Source organism: Epinephelus fuscoguttatus, linkage group LG12, assembly GCF_011397635.1.
Source record: "Epinephelus fuscoguttatus linkage group LG12, E.fuscoguttatus.final_Chr_v1".
Taxonomy (NCBI): domain Eukaryota; kingdom Metazoa; phylum Chordata; class Actinopteri; order Perciformes; family Serranidae; genus Epinephelus; species Epinephelus fuscoguttatus.
In genome coordinates, this window is record NC_064763.1 from 4,707,555 (window position 1) to 4,729,483 (window position 21,929).

The following is a 21,929-nucleotide window of genomic DNA, read 5'->3' on the forward strand; positions in this document are numbered from 1 at the left end:
GAGAAAAGCCCACGGCAGCATCCGCTGCTCGTTGAGAAGAAGAATGATACATGCTCTCACAACAGAGTCTCCAGAAGTCTTCAATAACATCAGAAAAAGTCACTAGATTTGTCGCTAGTCGCTTTTTTTGAAAAAGAGTTGCTAGAGGGGTCTGAAAAGTCGCTAAATATAGCGACAAAATCGCTAAGTTGGCAACACTGCTAAGCGTTAGGGTGGGCGAGTTCAATGTTGTGTAAACAAAGGGGGTGTTTTGAAAACACCCCCATTTTCACAGGTAACTTAGCCTGTCCCTCCCGCCCAAGAAATAATGGATTAATCCTGGAAAGCTGCCAACGTAGCACTTTTCTCCTTATGAAATTAACACGGCGATATTTGACCAATGAGAATTTGGTACCAAATTCTCGACCAAATAATCGACCAGTCGACCAGGAGACTACAGCTCTATTAAACACACTGTCTCAGCATACTGGGAAACCCACTGAGCCCTTACATGCCACAATATTTTAAGTGCACAATTTAGGGCTGGGTATCGATTCAGATTTTTCAGATCGATTCGATTCGATTTTAAAGGACTCAGTTCGATTTGATTCACGATTCGATTCAATTCGATTTAATTCAGTTTAATATCGATTCAGTCAAGTATATTTCAATTATGATACAAAATTTGCTTGGATATTAAGATATTTTCTGAGAACTAACGAAGTATATTTAACAAGGAACCCTCTGACCTGGTGCATTACTATTAAAAATACTGTTTACATTAAGAATTGACCCCAAAGCAGTACATTAGTCATAATGTACTTTTATTTAACATTATCTGACACATACAAAATAAATATTTTAAATTAAATCTAATCACAAGGCAGACAATTTAAATAAAGTGGCAACAAAAAATGTAAACAAAGGACATCCACAAGTTTGCTGCCTGTAACCGTCTTATAAAGCTTTTTCCATAATACACTACAGTGGTTGTGATGCACACATTGACTGTATCAGAAGAGAAACAATGTAGGTGAACCCTGCAGCAAAGTGAACCCTCTTCCTCAGAGAGGATCTTTGCCCCCTAGTTTGTTCCTGGCGGCAGAGCAGAGTGAACCGTTTTTCTTCTCAGAGGATCTTTGTCCCATGAGAGCAGGCAGCTGTTCTCAGTGTCCGCAACGTAAACAAGTTTGCTGGCAATTTGACAGTCACTAGAAGCACATTATGACCCTTTGTAAAAGTTTCTGTGTGGTACATGTGTTGTACATGAGCTAATGTTAGCGGCTAAGGAAGGACTGAGAGGCTGTTCGGTATGTGTGTGTGTGTGTGTCTGAGTGTATGAGGAGCGTCAGTACGTTAGCTTGTTAGCCGTAACATTAGCTTTGCTGTTTGTCATGTTAACGTTATCGTCAGCAGCCCTGAATAGCTTGTAAACCTTTAGCATAGTTAGTTAACACATTTGTTAACGGCCCATGTGTTTACTGCTACAGAAAATTAAAAAATCATTGGTTTATTTGCACAATGTCGCCTCTCTGCTGTCTTTTATCAAGTTTGCTAACGCTAAGTTAACTTTACCAGCAGATCTGTATGAGGCACAAACTGAGGCGACAGTTAGCAGCGTGCTGATGCTTAGTGGTATTTCTTAATCTTTTCTGTGAAACTGATGTGCATTTAATAAACGTGTACATTGTTAGCGTTACATTTTTAGAGGAAAATGCGAGTGAGAAAAATGCACCGTAGACCCATGCCTTCAGTGGACATGCTCCCACCATTGTTTGCTGCTCTGCCTTCATTCAGTGTCTGGCTTTCTCGCGAGATCTCTCGCCATGACCACAGGTGCTAAATGCTGATCTCACGAGATTATCTGGGTTGATAGTACCGCTGCTGCAGTCTGTTACTGGCTGTACAATACGTCCACAGAGGAAAATAAACAGTTATAGTAAAAGATAGAATTTTTAATTAATGAATCGATATTGTGCCATTTAAAGGAAAATTGATTGGAATCGATTAAATCGATTTTTTCAACCCAGCTCTAACAATGATAGTGTTTTTTTTATTGGCCTTAAACTAATTAGGTAAAATCAGCTATAGAAGTTTAAGTCAAATTAACTCAAAACTCAAAAATTGTCTACTTAACATAAAAAATGTGTCAAGCTCACAAGGGATGAGTTTTTGTGTCAAGTGAACAGTTTTTTAAGTTTTTTATGTCACATTTGTGTAGGCTTTATATTGAGATTTTGTGTCATGGATGGATTGGGGTTTACAGTGTGTATAACTACAGCACATCATCAAGGGTTATAAATTGTTTAAAGAATCCTAGAGGAAAGGAACATTCAAAATAATATATCTTCTTTGTCCAGTCTAATTCTCCTACACATAACTGAGCTCAGAATAACATCAGTATGAGATTTTGACTGTTTTCTCATACTTCTTAAATTCAGCTCCTGAGAATCAGTCTGTCTCTTGTCTCAGCATGCCAGCATGCCTTATTTAAGATCTTTAATTGCCCCCTTTTCCTCTCTCCCTGCAGTAATCTTTATTTGTCTGAAATAAACAGCTCTTGAGATAACAGCAAAATCCGAAAGAAAACTTGTTTGGCTTATAAATGAGCCCGCACAATTTCACAAATTGTTTTAGTGATCACACTCAAGTCTCAACTCTGTGAATTTGATCTGTTAACAGAGTTGAGAAACTGCTGAGAACCCTTTGAGCACAGCAAAAGAACTCCACCTGCTTTATTCTTTTGCTCCTTATTTTTCCTAAAGCCCTGTATACATTGTGCGACTGTGAGCCATCCCAAACAAAAGATGACCAATGTGAAAGATACTGTATGTGGCGATATCTTTGGCCCTGGCTCTAAAATGATGTTCCTGTGCGCACAGTGAATGAGGTTCAAGCATGGCCGTTGTCACGGTCTTGCAATCAAAGACAGCCTGGGATCAAATTCTGACAGTGTCAGAAATTTGGGATGACCATCTCACAGTGTGACTGCTGTTATGACCTACGTCTACTAACCAACTAATCAACCAACAGAAATGCAGCATGAATTGATGTACTGATCAGCGCTAAACCTAAACACACATGAAATGGAGGCAAAATGCACTAAAAGAAATGTGTGGGATTTCAGCAAAGAGGAAAACCTTTTGGAGTTTGGGCACCAGAAACCTTGCCTGAATGCTGTGTCCTCCAGATCTTACCACGATCACTTAAAGATGGACAAAGCATGGAAGGAAATAGCAGCGGAGATGCAGCTATCAGGTGAGCAGCCTACCAGCTAGCAAACATACACAGAGACACACCGCAGTATACAGTGCCCACAAAACTTAAGGTTATTTAATTATATGACCCTCTATGTTGTGATTCACAATTGGAGAAGGCAGACTATTGTGGGCAGCAAAATTTTCCTCTGAGAATACAATGTAAAAGACAGTTTTGGGGAAATTTACTCACCATCTGATTACTCCTTACATTTTAATATGTACCATACCAGACAGAAGGGAGTGCGTGGTTACTTTGTGAGGAAAAAAAAATCTGCAGGTCAGTCAGAGTGGTCAAGCAGAGAGTCAAGGGTCAAACACATAACTACTGCACAGATTTACTCTTTGACAAAGATTTCCTTTAAAGCAGTCCCTCACAAACTATGGCAACTGGCCTGCATGTTGTATAATGCTGTGGGAAGCATTTCTGACTGTTTTCATTGTTCCGTAGTAAGCACTAATGTGGAGTACATGAAGAGGAGTGCAGAATGTGAGGTCGCCAAAAGTGTGTGATTGTGTGGGGATGACTGGTCACAGGTGAAATGAGCTTTGACAGGCAGGCGTGGTTGAGGGGACCGAGGTCACTTCATGCCTCCACAAGTTTTACAAAAGACTTTCAATGGAGAAAGTAATGGCACTTAGGAAAAGACACACAACTGTCACATTACATGACAGACAATTGTCTTGGGTATTTTAACCATGAAGAAATTTGAATTAAAGATTTAACATTTACTAAAACTACATGGCATTTCACATAATTCAAACAACATTAACATTAAAGTTTGTATCTTGTCCATGTTTATTCCATTCTCTGAAATAACTCCTAATTAAAAGGGTGGAGACGGCGTCTCACATACTGAAAACAGTATGTGGCTGTTGGAATTTCCATTTTGCAAGACACATGATTGGGAATAAATCATGACTGTTACTTATTTCAAGAGACAGTTGTTTATGAACATTCTGTGCCTTCCATGTCAAAAAAACGAAAATAAATATTAAGACATCAAAGTGTGCAATTTCCAAGCAAGAATTTGCCAACAAACAGCCCCCTCAAACAACAAATGTTCATAAAGGCATACTCCAGACTCAAATAGTTTGCACAGGCTGGCTGAGCTGTGGGACTGGGAATGTTGCTTAAACAACAGCTGGGGAGGGAAACCATCTGAGTACCCCCTCCCCTCCACTGGAGCTGCACTTCCATCACCTGCTAAGAGAGGAATCCTTGATGGGTTTCCGTGGGAAATACCAGACAGAGGCATCAGACAGCCAAACAACTGAACATTTCATACCTCCCATTCTGTCTCAAGGCTCTAACGTGAACTATGCCACCATGTGAGTAGTCACACAGGAAGTAAAGGTGTGCTGTACACAGTTACACTGCGACCTACAGGTCTGGGAAACAATGGCAAGGTTCAAAAGTGCTTTCATGGTAAGAATAAAGGACAGCTGGCGACCTCATCACCTGCTGTTTCTGCTTGCGTCAAATGTGACTGCTGTGTGGCTTAGCATGGCGTATGTGTGCTGCCCTGTTCAATACCTTGTTGATTACACAGAAAAGAGACTTTTGTGACAATCAAAACAAAGTTTAATGCTTCCATACACATGGAAATATTGATTTTTTTTTCCATTGAACCTTTTCTTTCTCTTATAGTTAAGAATGCTGAGATATTTTATGAAACACATTATAAAATGCACTTTCTGGTGTTAACAAGCAATTACGAAAACAAAAACCTGCACACATCTGGAACTCAATTCAGTAAAGAAATCCTAACCTTATGGAGTTTACCTCTGCCCAAACCAGACAGGTTTTGCTGCTTTACAGGGTTTCCCACACATTCATTTATTTGTGACGGCTCACCATAATCAAAACATCTGCCAACACATTTTGATTTTCTATTTTTGGAGCTGGACTGTTACTTAGGAGCGCTGTTGGAAAATGTATATTGTTCGGTTATTCAGTACACCACACTCGCAGTGCAGAAAATTTCCGACTGCACTGTGTTCACACACCAGCAAAAAACACAGAATTTAGAGATTGTCAGATGCTGTTCTTCTTTGAGTTAGCTGCTAACTGCTATCAGCTACTTTTTAAATCTTCTGCAGTGGACTGCACATGTAACAGGCCATCAAAACTTCACACCCATGCTGGCCATGGTCCTGTCCTGTCTGCTGTCTCATTTTTAGACATTGTTTCAGTGCTTTTACTACCTCCGATGCCAGCTTAAAGGCAAGACAACTCTGTCCCTCCATGCCACAATGGTACCTTTTACACAGCACAGTGAGGCAGATTTGCGGCATGACATTCCCCCCTTGAAGAGGCAGTGTTTAAGGGGCTATAGATTCTTATTCTGTGGGAAACACTGCTTTGCATGCAGCACAAATGTAGAATGATTAGGCTGTGTGCAGGAAAAATTTCCTGTTAACTAATTACAAGTGAGTCAGAATGAGCAGAATATTCCATCAATTAGAAACCAGAGTCACTAGTCAGCCTGTTGCCCCTAGTAAGGAATATCCAGACTGCGGTCAATCCAGTGGAAGTGTGCTCAGCAGGCCCAGCCCTGATAAGCCATGACTACCACTGATTGGTAAAACACCAGACTCAATCTGCTTAAATAAATCCATCCCACCACTGAAAGGAAAACAGTCTAATAGAGCAGGCACAAGTGCTTCAGTTCATTCATAAGGCCTGTTGTACTCAGATCTGACGGGAACCTTTAGCTTGGATACCAGCACATCACTACAGTCCTTCAGGGCTCATCCCTCACTGCAGAACTGAGCTTCTCTCTGGTCGTTACCATGCTAACAATTGCCCCAAATGAAGATGCTCACAGATGTGAACACTGATGATCTTGAGTGTTGATGATCTGAGATAAAATTGCACAGTCGCTCAGTTCTGCATGAGTGATCCTCGGCGAGGGAAGGGAAGGATGGAGTGATGGGGGATTCATTACACTGAGCTCTGGCTGGACAGAGGCCTTTTCGAGACATTCGTCAGCATGCAGATGCAGATTCCCTCTGAAAGTGTGGTGGAAGCTTATGAAACCATAAGATCATTGTTCTTGCTCAGACAGACCATACTAGAATAAATGGCTGAGAGTGAGCTCCAAGTTCAACTTTGGGGTGGAGTGCAGGGGTTGGTGGCCTGTTGTATGTTTTCTCTCTTGTTCACCACCCATGAAAGGCACACACATATTCTGAGGCTTCGTGTGCGCTCTGTAAACTTTACCCCTGCCGACTAAATGGCTTTTGTTCTCGTGTTTTCTGCTGTTGTTTTTTATTTTCTCAATAAATTATTTGTTGCCTCTTTGCTTTTGTATGCTGAATATTTTAGGAACTGCACATCTGTGCTCTCTGTATTCTTGGGTTCAAGAGGATGACTTTGAGATGTGGCTTAGTTTGTATATATGAGCAAGTCAAGACGCAGACTGTAACTAATTAAGAAACTAGTCAAGCACCTGAAGAAGAAGGTATGATTCTGTCTTTGCAATGTCAAAGTTAGTTTTCCCTTGCAAGATGGCTCTACAGTATTATTCCAAATGGTTTTCAAACTTCCATCCAGATTCCACAGTTAGGTTTTTAGGTGCATTAGGTGCAACCAGCTTATCTGCTGATAAAGTTTAGATTCTCAAGTCACTTTAAGGGGAACCTCGCTTTTACTCATTAATTTAACTCTGTTAACAGTTCTTGCTCAGTATTAGTGTATTTTGGTAGGGGTGTAAATCACAGATTTCATCAAAATACAATATTACATTGATTCTTTAGACCAGTGGAGACTTTAGACCCCAACTCGTCCAGCCGCAGGGTCCAGATTTTCCCTCAGTCAACAATTCAAGGTCCACACAGTTTAATATATTCAGCATCATACTTGCATTTGGCCATGTTGTTGAGCTGATTTTCTGTCTCTGTCAAGTAGCTGTCTATTAGTCACTCACTCTACAGTTTGCAGCTCTGCAGTTTGTGTAGATGTGAAGACCACAGGGCCAGGTGTTTATGATCCTTTGGCTAGTTAGACTGTATAGCTTTTTTTTTTCTTAATTGCTGCTTTTGTGATTTGACAATCACATTCTGTTACATCACAGTATTGATCTCAATTAGACTAACTGTTCAGCTGTGTTGCATATGTGGAAAAATGTTGTATAACTCAACCTAACCCTTACCCTGCTAGTTGCCAGCTCAGCCACATTCATGCTGAGAACCATGTACAGACAGCCTCTAAATCAGACTCTGAATCACAGATATATTGTAGATGTTGTAAACAGCTCCTTTAAAATATTTCTGGCTGCATTCGTTTTGTTTTGGTATCTTTTCACGCAGCAAGGACAGTTGTAAGTCTTGAAAATCCCATATAATAATGCTCTGTGATTACAGTATTATGGCTCTGTGGGGAATCCAAATGGGTTCCTTTCGGGTTACCTTTTAAGCTCTCATAATGACCATTGTATAAATACATTAATCTGACTTTGGAATTGGAGCAGTCTTGTGAGAGGAAATGGCAGAGTAGATAACATGGGCATTTTGGGAATGACTCTGCTCTCTTACAGGATATGAGGTTTAATGTTGAGAAACAGACAATTTAGGTTAATTACAATCTTAATGGCAAAAGATTCAGGAAATCCCTTAACACAGATGGGCATGGGATATTTACTGGCTCATCCTCCGTTTTTATGTAATGTCTTCCCCTTTTTTTATTTTCCATCACTAAGGTCAAAACAGAGTCGAGTATTTTAAAATATATTCATAATACTATGCTCCTCTTGGTGCTGCAGTTGGTGGACAGCCATGTTGACAGTCAGTTCAGTCTCCATGAAGGTTCTGTAGCTAAAATTACAGGACAGCCACAACTTAATACTTAAGTCTCTGATCAGCTTGGAGGCATCAGCCTGGCCATTTTGAGTGACCTGTTACAATGATGACAAATGCCTGACAAACCACTGAGTCATGATGAAATACACCCAAATTGCTGTCTCCTCTCTCTATTGCTTCCTATGACACAGAAACCAAGCAGACCCACATGCAAAGCCCCCTCTATTGGAGCTCAGACAGGGGCCAGCAACCGTGTTACAAACTCGTCGCCTATGTCTGGCATCCTGACAAATATCTGAGGCACTTACTTACCCCAAGTATGCCCTCACACACATGTGGCAACAGCACTGTGCACGCTGAGCTTTTCCTCTAGCATGATTCACAGCAAAGAATAAGAAGCACGGCTGACTCCGGCACTCGTGATCTTTTCTGACAGAATCAAGAAATTCCATTAATGCTCCCAGATATCAACCATTTCACCTCTTTTTAAGTATCTATTCCTGTTTCATCCAACAACTCTTTGAACGAAGACACTTCCTCACAAAGCTCATGAGGGTGTTTTAGTGGACGCAGTGGAAGGTCTTCGTGATCATCTTGCTGTCTGGACTTTTTTCACTATTTGGCTTGAAGCCATTAGCCTGACAGATCAATACTATTCAGATCAATGCCATTTGGAGTGCTCTGTACCAAGAGATATTTTGGCAAGCTCTAAAATAGCATAACAGTGCTATCAATTCCAGTTCAGTGTCAGCATATTTATCACTAAGTAGCCCAGAAGGAATAGCCCTCACACCATATGGCCAGATGGTCTGGTTACAATCTGCCAACCCTATCTGTCCACTCAGCTGAATGAAAACTGCACTGTTCTCTTGACAGTACTGGTGGGCAGTCTACAGCCACATGGCTTTTCAGTGTAGCTGTAATACAGCTTTTGGAATTTGCATGATAAAATAGTACTTCTGTCTGTCTGTCTATTAGGGTTGGTTACTGTTTAAGAAAGTATGATACCACTACCAATACCAGTAACGTTAAAGTGATAGTGATGCCAACAGAGTCCTTAATTCAATACCTATAATGTGCATGGTGTGGCGTATAGTATAGCCATACTTTGGAACATTTGGTGGCATCACAGGCTGAACTGCCAACTTGGACAGATGCATTGTGTTTGACTTCACCACACCACAGACTGCATGGGTTGTAGCTGCTGCTGCGGGAGTGTGAGCGCCACACCAGGGTTAATGTTACCTAAAGGTTATTAATGGGTTTAACAACAGAGTCGAAGTGTTTCAGTTTCCAAGTGAGTTTTTTGGGACTGTTTAACGGCTTGGTGTTTGATCTTAGGTGCTGCTGTGGGCAGATGTTGAACTGACCATTCACTGGGAGGAGAGTTCTTCCAGAGATGGCAGCAGCAGAAAGTTTCCTGTTACGGTCAGAGGTTGAGACAGTTGGGACAAAAGGATTGAAAGCAGGTATTATTTGACAAGAGATGTATCGATTCTACTTGTTACTGGGTTATTTTGGTTCAGACTGTTCTCATGACCTGTTCACATGTTTTCCTACGAAAAGTAATGCATCCAAATTCGTACATATCCCACAGATTGTGAAAGGCTGCAACCACATGACCAATGCGCTGACAAGAGTAAACAAGGAGGCAGTCCCCAGCACTCATGTAAAGAGGTAGGTTGATCATCTTAAGGCATGTCTTCACCATGTTTCTTTTCCTAAACGTAACAACAGCAACTTTACTTGCCTAGACCTAACCTCAGTAACTATATGTTACATACATAACTGTATGTTAAAGACTTAATATCATTCATGGGGCGCTAAATTTGTAGTTAAGTCCAATGGAAAGTCCCGGGGGAAAGACAGGGTGTTTATGACTCACCCATGACCCCAACCTGCCTCCTAACAAGAACATCCGAGACTGCTTCTTTGTATAGTCCTGTCAACGCACTGGATTTGTGATCCCAGCCTTTCAAAATACATGGGATATGTATGAATTTGGATGCATTACTTTTCGTAGGAAATCATACGTTTGCGAGAACAGTCTGAAAGAAACCCAAACATACTCTTGCAAGGAGGCAGGTAGGGGAAGTGGATGGGGTCACAAAGAAAGTCATGTGTTTGGATCCGTGTGAATTTTTGAGTCATTTTAAGGTACGTCCTCATCATAATTCTTTTCCTAAACCTAACCAGAGTAACTTTTATGGCCTAAACCTAACTTTAGGTTAATTAAGTATTGTACGTTAAGGACATAATGTTCTTCGTAGGGTGCAAAATTTGTAGAAAATCATATGAACCGTTGTATGAGAACAGGATGCTCATGTAATTCCTTGCCAGAAAGTGAATGAGTGAATTTTCCAAAGTGTTACACTATTTATTTATTAGAAGACAATACATTTTCTGGGCCAGATAGGAAAGGCTTTCTGAGCTCTTAAGTGTAATGTCTTGTGACTTGTCACAAATAGTCAGAGTGACATTTGAATTCCATTAGGTTGGAAATAAAGTATCAAACTCCCAAGCAGGCTGAGGCAACTCATTTGAACCAAAATCTAATTTGTGATTTATTTTCACAATCAGCAATGTGCTATATTATTTTAAGCTGAACTTGAGCTGGTGTTAAAAATGACTGCAGATGATGTAGATGATGCAGATGATGTACCTCAATAGCAAATGTCTCACTGAAAGGATGAAGCAACAATGCCAATAGAGAAAGAGAGAGAGAGAGAGAGAGAGAGAGAGAGAGAGAGAGAGAAGTTCATCATCACTAATAACTCATTTGGATGAGCACCAAGATTTCTGTGTCATGTCTGACCCTTAGCACTCTGAAATCCCCTCTCTGCAGACTGTCCTGCCAAGTATGGAGCTACTGAGCCCCTCGTTTAAGACATGAAGACTAAGATCAATCTTTGACATGCATTTCTAATCACACAGAAAATGTTTATTTTTTCCTTTTCAGTGAAAAGCTACAGATTTTGCACCATTCAATGCTCGTTAAGTCTGAAAATGCCAGGCTTGCCTGCATGTAATAAATAATTTCCTCATTTTATTTATTTTTAAGTTGACAGCATCAAGGTTTAGGTCTTGCTCACTGACCAAGTCCCATCCATCATTTCTGTGCTGTGCTGTTTTGAACCTATTTTGCACTGACTCTCAGAGGATGCCAGTAACTCACATGAGGTCCTGTATCTGACATTTAGTGTCTCTGTTAAACCTAACGTAAACAGTGCATGACTTTCTGTCAAACAGCCTTATTTCAAACATGGACATTACAACATGTGCCTAAAATTATTTCAGAAAATAGATGTTATTTTATTATTTTTGAGACACATGTCTGACACCACTCCCACAGCATCATGTTGTAGGCCTGACGTGAATCTGAAGGTGGCGGATATAAGAGTGGGAAACCCCTAATTACAGGCTACCAGACGTAAGAAAAAGAAATGAGCTTCAAGTACAACTGCTCCTGATTAACAGAGGGAGTTATATATACTTTATTAATCCCCCTGAGGGGAAATTCAATTTTTTTCAATTTTTCACTCTTTTTGTTATTAACACACCCTAACAGTTGTTGTGGTAAAAATAACTAGCGGCATACCAGTATTATATGCAGCATTGCTATTGATTACAGGTACAGCTCCTCAGATGAGATCTCCACATGCTGCAGCCTGTCTCTTATTTCCCTAAAAACATTCATGAAAAATTTTGAAACTATAAACCAGAACCACCCTTTCATTGTTATACAGATTGATGACACAGAGCTAGAAACTCCCAAAAAATCTGCACACAATCATTTTACTTCATCTTCCTCAACCTGTACTGAGAGGCTGAACATTATGTTCAACATCTCTGGGAGCTGTAGGTGGAGAGCTGGGGTCTTCTCTCCAAGGCAACACACATACACAGTTGTGTTTGCCATCACCCCAACGCTCCCTCCAATGTCTTCTTATTATCGTGGCTATGTGTCATCAAATGAGTCAAATACCATTTCATTGGTTCTTTAATAATCCAGGGAGCAGATCTAATTCCTGATGAACAGGTCAAAAAGATTGTGCAGTCATATTTCCTCTTGCCAAGAAATTGTTCTTAGTCCTCCTGAACTCTTTATGTTTTATTTCTATTCATTACTGTCTGTCGACTCCAAGGAAAGTTGAAAGCCTGTCTGCTATTTCAGAATGCGGCAACAAGGCTTTTAGCCAGACATTGGCTACATTTAGAGTTGAATTTAATATTTCAGTTTGATATTAGGGCTCACCTGGGTCTGGTTCCTGCCATTATTAGTCCTTAAAAATCCCTGTGTGGCCTGACATCATCGGGCTGAGCCGTAATGTTATTTTATTTCCACTAGTTTTTATACTTATTTACATTTGAATAAGAAGTTTCCTGGAACTGAAAAGTAACAGTAGAAAGGAAGATTTTTTTCTCGTTAAGCTACAGTATATATATTTGATGGTGGCCCCGATGGTTTGGAATGAACTGTGATCAAACACCTGAGGTTGTCAGATGACTCTGCCTTGTGGCTATTTTTAGACAGTAATTGCCCCTTTGTTACAGCCTGGTAAACAAAAGATGAATCCAGAGCGATTATCTGGTTATGACTCTCAGCGGGAGCGCAGCCTCGAGCTTTTTCCCTTCCGAGCGACAGCGGCTCAGCCACATGTAGTTCATTGCCTCGACCATGTCATTAATGAAACCCCTAATTATTTCACTAAGCTGACAGCATCCCAATGTTTGATCAATGGCGGTCTCTTTTGACCTATTGATGTACTCAGTCAGTATCCAGTGAACACACAAGGAGAACTGCTGTGGAGCTTCCTCCCTCCGGGGACCATGTGACCACAGATAATGATCATCAAACAGGAAACCTCTCTTGTGCTGCCCTAAGCTCAGGCAGACAGCACAGAAGCATCTTGGAGATTATCCTGTTGATCTAGAGTAGCCTAAACATGGAATGTAATAATGCCTTGTATAAACAAACAACCAATTTAGCCTTCTTTTTAGGGAGAGCAATCATTTCTGAAAGCTCATTCCCCTAAACACGGCAACAATTAACTTCTCATCTCATGAATCGCTCTCCTGTCCAAATCTCTACTTTTACATACTTTATCAACAAAACCTCATTAGCCTAATCAGAACCTTTATAATATGTTCATTTGGAGCTTTTGGCCAATTTGTACTGCCTGGAGGCCGGTTCTAGTTTATAACCAATGATTCTTTCACATGATAGTCTTATTGACATGTGAAGCACGCACATGCCATCCCCATATGTTAGCATGTCAGTGTTTGCCTTTCAGTCTCGGCATCTGCTGTAGCTTATTGAAACAATTATAAAAGCAGGACAGGGTGCATCTCTATGTCCAGTTAAAATGAATTTCTTTGTTTGGAAATGTATCGACACACCCAGCCTGTTTTCTGAACGCCTTCAGCAAGCAACACTGCTGGGCTTTCTCCACATCTCCGCCTTTCTGCTCTGACCTCAGCCAATTCATCAACAGGGGTCCCTTTTATCTCTTAGGAAAACAGGTGGTTATGATTGTTAGTCAGTACACATATGATGAGATGGTTTCTGCCTCCATGTGTTTTCTATTTGGAATGCTGCATTTGCTAACTCAGGTTTGGGAGGGACGCAGCAGATATTTCTGGTTACGCCTGCACGCTACTCAAAACACCACCACCCACTCCTGCTCAGCTGTTTCAGGTCATTCCACAGTAAGGGCCATGTGCCACTTTGACTTGATCCCATGAAGGGGCTGTTATTGCACAGATAGCCACATGGCTGACTGAAGTAATATAAAGAAACATATTACAGAAGCATGTGATTGTGTAAAAGTCATTACACAACTCTCAGCTAGGCAATAAACAAGCCCATGGTAACTGCAGAATTCCTTCCTGCTGTTACATATGAGCTGAGGCCATAATGACAGCCATGATTAATGTGTTCAACCCCATCTTCCAGAAATTACGTTTGTATAACAGTAAACTGTTTTCATAATTATGTTCTGCTGACAGCGTAACTGCTGCCTGGATTATGTTCAGAGACGACGTTACTTCGAGTTGATAAAACACTACATTTATGTACCGAGCAAAAATTGCAGCGAGGTGGTTGGGGTTGATGGTGGACAAAGTGCAGAACTGTGACAACAGAATCCTGTCTGTGGTTAGGTTTAAGCAACAAAAGTACAATGGTTAATGTTAAGGAAAGTTTGTAATTTCGGTTAAATGCTAATGAAAAGGGCAATGAGCCAAAGATTGCCAATTTTGGTGGAAAACTAATGAAAAATATTGTTATTGAACACTTGGCTGATTTATTCAGTATCAACAATTTTGCAACTTGCCAGGAACATTTATTAGCAACAATGTATGAGTGTGATGTTGGTATTGTACATTTTGGCAAACCACAAATATGTTAGATTTGTATGTTTTATACATATCTTATCAACTTTTTTTAAGGGATGTAGAATATGAGCTGACTTTGTGTTTGGTAGGTGGAGGGGATAATGGATGGCACCTAGGATGCCTGCCAGGCTAGAGACCACTGTTTGAGACCAGCACACAGTTTTTTTTGCAAGCTGCTGCTGTGAACAGCTTTTTAGTCAGTAAATGTTGTTTTTTGGTGACTACTGACTGTTTTTACCTAGAGATTTTCAAACCCCAAACATGGGTGCTTTAAGGAACCCATGCATGTTTTTCTCACAGCTTTTTAGCCTCCAAACTTGGGTGTTTTTTGGTGGATTGTCACTGTCATGCAGCTTTTTTTTTGCCTCCAAACTTCCAAATGTGGGCAATTGGCCACTGTTTTTCCAATGGGGATAGTGCTGTGAAAAGTGGCTGTTTTTACTCAGATATTGCTGCTTTTCCAGCAGGTATTGTGCCCCCAACACTGAGTATTTAAAGTCAAATCCTTTTTTATCTATAACTGTGTGTGTGTATGTGTTTTTTGTGCCTCACCAAGTTAACCACAATATTGTGGAAACATTTTGATGTATATCCTACATGATAACATGCATATTTAAGTAATTTAATTTTCTAATTTTATATACTTTATTAATCCCGCTGAGGGGAAATTTAGTGTTTTCACTCTGTTATCAATTACACACAGGTCCGAAATACACACATGCACAAACAGGACCTATACATGTACGAAGTGGAGAGATGTCAGAATGAGGGAACTGCCCATGGACAACCCCGAGCGGTTGGGGGTGTTCGGTGCCTTGATCAAGGGCCCAGGAGGTGAACTGACACCTCTCCAGCTACAAGTCCATGCTCCATATTTGGTCCAGACAGGGACTTGAACAGGCGACCCTTCGGTTCCCAGCCCAAGTCCCTATGGCCTGAGCTACTACTATGTAACGTATCTGTAACATATAATAATAATAATAATAATAAATAATAATATAATTTATCTAAAGATGGGGTTGGGCTCTGCATGACATTTCCCTCGAAAAATATATTGGCTATTTCAAATTATTTGAATAAAAACGGAATATCCAGGCGACAGGGCTGTTGTGTTATGCCACTGACACCTCTCACTTCGGGGTGTCTGGAGAGAAGAACTCCTGACTTGTGATAAACAAATGCTCAGCAGCAGGGGACTCCTTTCTGTTGTCTGTCCCTGTTTTACTCTGCCATTTACTGTCTCTGCAGTAAAATGTCAGACTGTATGTGACTTGCCCACAGGGGCCGTACATGCCATTCAGAGAGTGCTCCAAACATTTGCTCACAAGCTTTGGGTGGGGAGGGAAACATCTGACAACATGCACCTCCTCGGGGAGCCACTATCTGCAGTTATCTTGGGGCGCACCGACTCCTGCCGTGCCAAACGGCTATGCCACACATGCAAAACAATGAGAGAAGTGTCGACACTTGGCTCTAATATAGACAAATGTTTGAAGAGTGCGTTGAGTAACGTCATCCGATGAGCACCCCAGTTATGTGTGGGTTAGCGGATGTTCAAAGCTCTCTCAGTGATGCAATGACTTATCGAGAGAGAACACACAGGGGAGACTCTGCAACAATCTAGCTGACAGCTTTCTCCCTTATCTTATCAATTCTGATAAAGACAGAGCTCAATTTGGATTAGGCTGACAGCCATGTGTGAAAACAAAGGATAATGTCACGTCATAAAAATGTCAGCTCTCCGGGAAGATAAATCAGTTTCAACACTTGAATAAGTTGAAAGCTGATGAATCGAACCTGAAACAATATCTGCATTCTTGATGTCAATTTTCAGATATTAATTGTAAATAATCAGGTTTTCATGATTTTATTTAATTAGAAAGTTTTCTGTTGTCTGTCCCGATAATTAAGTAAAAAGTAAGCAATATGTTTTGAAATGTATAGATGTCCACAGGTGTTTCTTATAAGAGAGCAGTGATGTCAAAGTTTATATTTGCATGGTACCAGTCCACTCTGAGCATCTTCCAAGCTCCCACATATCTTGGCCATGCTCTTGGCAGGAAGGTTCTGGCAGATGTCTTGTTTAAGTGCATGCCTCTGTCTTTGGAATATTTTAAGTGAAATGGCTCAGGTGAAGCCAACAATGGAAAATGTCAGTGCATTCCATTAGATCAGATTGGAAAGTCTGCTGTAAGCATGTGTACTTAAAATAACAATGGCCCTCGTCTTTCGCTCTGCTGACAGATGACTGGGCTGATATTTGCAGCTATGTTGAGTCGCACTGGCTTTAGACTTCACTTGGAATGGCTGGGGTTGCATGCCCATTAAGATGATAGCTACCAAAGAATGTCATGAAAATAACAAGCACATCTCACAGACACATGAGGAACACAAAGTGTGACCTATAGAACGAGAAGCGAAGCAAATAACACATTTCTTCCTCTGAATTTTTTTTTTACTCACTTTGTGGAACGCTTTCCACAAACAAACAATTCCTATTAGTATCAGTACCAAGTGGAAATTCATAACACGGCTTGTGGCCAGCTTGAGTTTAGCCAGATTTGTCCTGTTTCTGAAGACAGTGGTGATGCTGGCTGGGAGCCAGTTGGCCACATGGCGAAGCTCTGTCCAGGCAAGACAAAAGAAATTCTTAATTCTTCACCAGCTCACTGACCTGACCCCCCCCCCAATTGTGCTGCAACCATGCCATGTCACAGATTTACTAAGGGGAACATCATCAAGAGTGCTGACTTTGAAATGTATCACTTGAAGAGAAAAAAAATCAGCACACAGCCTCGAGGTGTGTCAAGAGAGACAGTTCTGATAGTACAGCAACAGATTTCAAACAAGCTCTGCTGCTATTCCTAATTAAAGCAAGAAGAATAAGCCAGTTGACACACGTGAGAGATCACAGGAGGTTCTTATGTCTGTACTTCTTTTTGATCTGTAGGTCTGTCCTCTCACACCTTGCTCAATCTAAGTCCAAGTAGAAACCAGAGAAAATCAACACATTCCATGCCCAAGTGTGCACAGTTATTCATGCAAGAAAGGGAAAAGAGGGCAATGTTTGTAAACGCAATTGTAACATTTTTTTTTTAAGTAAAACCGTTATTACACTTCCAAAAATGTTCAACTAAAATGTACAATTAAAGCAGGCATGTGAAATATTGTCTGTACTGGGGATTGAATGAAGGGTAGCAAATCTATCTAAATTAACAGTTTGTAAACTGTAGCATTAAATGTTCCTTCTCCTACTGTAATAGTTTGGGAGCAGCTGAGATCCTTTATCAGGTTTTGAGAAAAGAATCAATCTCAATTTATCAAAAAAAAAATAAAAAAAAAATCACTACATAGCACAGCACCAAGCGACTTTTCTATGACAAAACTGTGTGATCACACCAGCAGAGCAAATATTTGATTCTCTGGGACTGTTTGTTACTTCTGATGGGGGAGGGGTGGTGCCAAAGGGGGAGGCAATTAAAAAAAATGTAAGCACTGTGGAGGGACTTGTTTTCATTTTGGCTTACAGGAGGGCATACAGATTGAAATAGCTGTATTTTGTACTTATTTTACTGCCAATTTTTTAAGGAAACATTCCAAGGCATGTTTCAAAAATACCAAAATTACACAATTTATCATAGACAGAAATTATAACAGAAATAATCATTGGATTTTAAAATTTTTGACAGTCCCAGAAAAAAACATAACCAAATCTGAGCTTAACATAGAGATATTCCACCAAAATCATTGTATTTTACATATAGCCTAAAATTTAGCCAAAAATAAACCGTTTGCAGGAACTTACCAGCACACAGGACTAGATTAAAAAAAACAACAAAAAACAAGGCTTTTTTTAATCAGCTCCAGGATTTTTTCTTCAACATTTAACTTTCCTTAAGCAGACTTTCAAGTTTTAAAAATCTATTAACGAATTCATGGTGGAGGTCATGTATTTCCCCCAGTCACTCAGGGAGGCTCAAGGAAAAATAATTGTAGCATCAGGGAGGGTAAAAAAAAATTAAATAAAAAATAAATAAATAAAGTCACACCCTAGACACCCAATCCACTGATAACTTAGGAACTGTCCCTTTATTTCATCTAATTGCATGTAGACTAATTCAACTTTGCAATTGCTCCAAATATCGTAGGCCTACTATCGTAGTACTATTTTCGACTCGTGCGTTAAAATTAAATTGAGCTGCTGCGATCTTACAGGTGTGCGCCTATCACTTCCAACTATAGGTCTGATAGACATGGCTTATGGGGTATTTTCTTTAAGGGTGGGCGACTGAAACGAATTGATTTTCCGACGGTTGTTTGTGTTGTCCATCTCCATCGTGGTGCGGTTTGAAAGGGTCCAGCAGCAGCAGCAGCGGGTGGAGGAGGAGGAGGAGGAGGCTGAGGGGGGAAAGGACACTCGCTGGCTTGGCTGGCTGGCTCCTCCCGCGGACAGCCTGCTTTATTCCGCCGCAGGAAAAACCGTTATCTCGCATCACTACTTCCAACATCTCTGCCATCACCGCGGCTCCAAACCCGCCTTAAATAGTTAACAGCACTGGCTACGAAACTGCTTTAATTCATATTTAATTCACAAACAAGTCTTTCTCCAAACTTGAGAGCGTGAAACTTTTTCCGACAAACGTGGTGGCTTAACCGCACTCTGAAACACGCCGCTAATTGAACTGATGCAAGACCTCAACATTTCGCTCACTTTGCCCTGCTGTGCTCATAAAAGGCTACATCCACACCGTTATTTTACACGCAGCTGCACTATTCCGCTTTAAACGGCGAGGGAGAGTTGGCGATGGATTTGAGAAATAATAGCTGCCTAAAACCATCGCTTGAGCCGCAACGTCGCTACATTTGCCAGACATGTTGACAGTAAGTTGTATCAAAAATGGCGACTCTATTTGCCATTTCGTTAATAGAACTAATAACTACAATTAGCCTACTTCACGTTAGAGAGACTGGTCTTGCTGTCAGTGTGGCTTGAGTTTAACGTTAGTTGTGTCCACATAGGGTTACTTATGAGGGACAATCTGTTTTGTTTGCCTGACGCTGGTGTCAAACCTCGACCAAACAGATGTAGAAGTAAACAGCATTTGACGGTCACGTTCCCCGAAGAGAAAACGGCAAAGTAAGAGACATTTCAGGTCATTTTTGTACTTACAGTGAGTTGAGAGGAGAGTCAGGAGGCAAGCCAGACGTGTTTTCGCCATCTTGGAGTCGATGCAATGCTCGGTTTGACTGGCCGTACATGCGCAAAGTAGCCTAAAGAGCTTTGGTGTGGAGGGAGAGAGACATAGGCAGAGAGTGAGAGGGGAGGAGGGAGAGACAGAGAGAGGGGGAGGAAGGCGAGTGTGCATTATATTAGGTTTCCATAGCTACCGAAAGCATCACTCACACAGACAAGAATTTATAGTTGACTCAATGTGGGCGGCTTTTTACTACCGTGGCCTTACTGGAGGTAGGCGGCAGCTGGGAGCTCAGACAGGAAAGCACCAGCTTCCAGTCTTATGTGTTGTGAGATGGAAGAGAGATAAACAGCAAATTATATTTAAAAGACCACATTGCAACTTATTTATCCAATTTAATCACATTTTATGTAAAAAGCCCAATATCCCAAATCACAATTTGCCTCTGGGGACTTTACAACATATTACATCCCTCTGTCCTTGGACCCTTTAATGGTGAGAGCAACCGAGCACAGATCCCTCCTCCAGGATGGACAGACTGCAATCCATGTGGTGTGTACAGAGCAGATCAACATTATGATATTACACTAATCCATGTGACAAAATGACACATAGAGGGAGAGAGGCAAACCTCCTCTAACAGCACAAAGCCTCAGAACAACCCTCACACAATTCTGCCCAACCAAATTATTGCTTAAGAAAAAGAAAACTACATTAACTATTGGACATCTACCACAAAACCCAAACTTAAATGCTATTTGGCTCTAAACAGACAGTGCACGATGGCAAACTATCTGACTGCTGTGACAGGTCAGTAACTTAGAAAGATACTGACTATGTACAGACTCAGTGAACACAGTCTGGCCATAGAGACTGGCAGACACAGGCAGACCTGTGACAGGCTGTGTCAGCTCTGTCCTCAGAGACAGGTGGAGACAGAGCAACATTTTCTGCTGCAATGTAGTACACATGAAGACGTCAGAACAAAGTTCTTACAAAAATTAAATGTAAACTCCAAGATTTTGATTCACTCTCTGACCAGACTAAAATGTATCATCTGCTTGGAGAAAATAGTGTCAGAGCCATAGAACCAGCAAAATATGTCAGTGCATGTCACAGCCTAAGAGACAACCCACACAACAACATATAGTTCATCTCCTCATAGCTCGCACTTTCATTTACGCCTTCACTTAATGTGTTTTCTTTAAAATTCATGTCTATGATTTTGAAATAATACATTGTTGTTAATTGTTTCTGAATCCAATGTCTTAAAATGTGGTTTTACTTTGGCAACACACAAGAAATACTGTGCCAGTAAAACTTATTGAACTGAACTGAACTGAACTGAACTGAATTGAATTGAATTAAATTGAATTGAATTGAATTGTATTAAATTGAGAGCTGGAGGTCATCTCCTTACATCTCGCAGTACGCTTTTTTTTTACCCCTCTACTCCATTTTTTTGTTTGTTTGTTTTCATATACAAACACATAAAACATGTGTTTGTACACAGGTAAACATATATGAGGCAAACAAGATATGTATATGGGTATGTCAATATGTGTACAGTATTTTGCTTACTAATTTAATGACCTACATTGCTCTGTTGACGGTTGTCATTTGTGTAATCTGTTGTAAATTTCATTCACTGCCTTTTAATTGTATTTGTGCTTTGGCAACACATGTTAAATGTCATGTCAATAAAGCCTGTTGAATTGAAATTAAATTGAGAGAGGAAGAGAGAGATGCACAGCAACAACAATAACAACTAGAAAATGTATTTCCTGCTGAAAATGCATGTGGATGCTGATAGCTGAAATGCATTGCTGAAAATGCAGAAACATGAGACAATTTGTCTAAAAAATATAAAAGCTCAAATGCACTACACTGCTGAAAACTGGAAGCTACAGTGTATTGGAATTGGAAGCTGAACTGCATTCCCAAAAGAAACTAAGAGGTGAAATACATACAAAAGGTGGAAGCTTAACTGTAATACTGTCAAAGTACTGAAATTTACTGAAAAGGCTGGAATAAGAAATGCTTTGCATTTTAAGACATGACAAGTAAAAAAGTTGAATACAACTAAAAATGTCTTTATAGAGCATAATGTTTAGATAATATAAGAGAATATAAGTACTTTTTGACCTGTATAAAGCTTAAATGATGTCTGTAGATCACAGTATATAATGTAGTAGTAGTAAACCTAGTAGTAGTAGTAGTAGTAGTAGTTTAGAGTACAGTAGAGTAAAGATTTGCAGTAGAGTAAAGATTTGAAGACTGTTTTCAGTTAAAAAGAGAT

At 40.4% G+C, this 21,929-nt stretch overlaps 1 protein-coding gene across 1 annotated transcript in view; it reads right to left on the reverse strand.

The window, feature by feature from the left end:
* The window catches only part of LOC125897999 (junctional adhesion molecule 3B-like), a 56,169-nt gene extending 36,366 nt beyond the window's left edge, over window positions 1–19,803 (reverse strand). Inside the window, exon 1 of the mRNA XM_049591586.1 lies at window positions 19,606–19,803. Within this exon, the coding sequence (XP_049447543.1) occupies window positions 19,606–19,801 (196 nt within the window). The 5' untranslated portion in view covers window positions 19,802–19,803. The remainder of the gene's footprint in view (window positions 1–19,605) is intronic.
* Window positions 19,804–21,929: the final 2,126 nt, after the last annotated feature.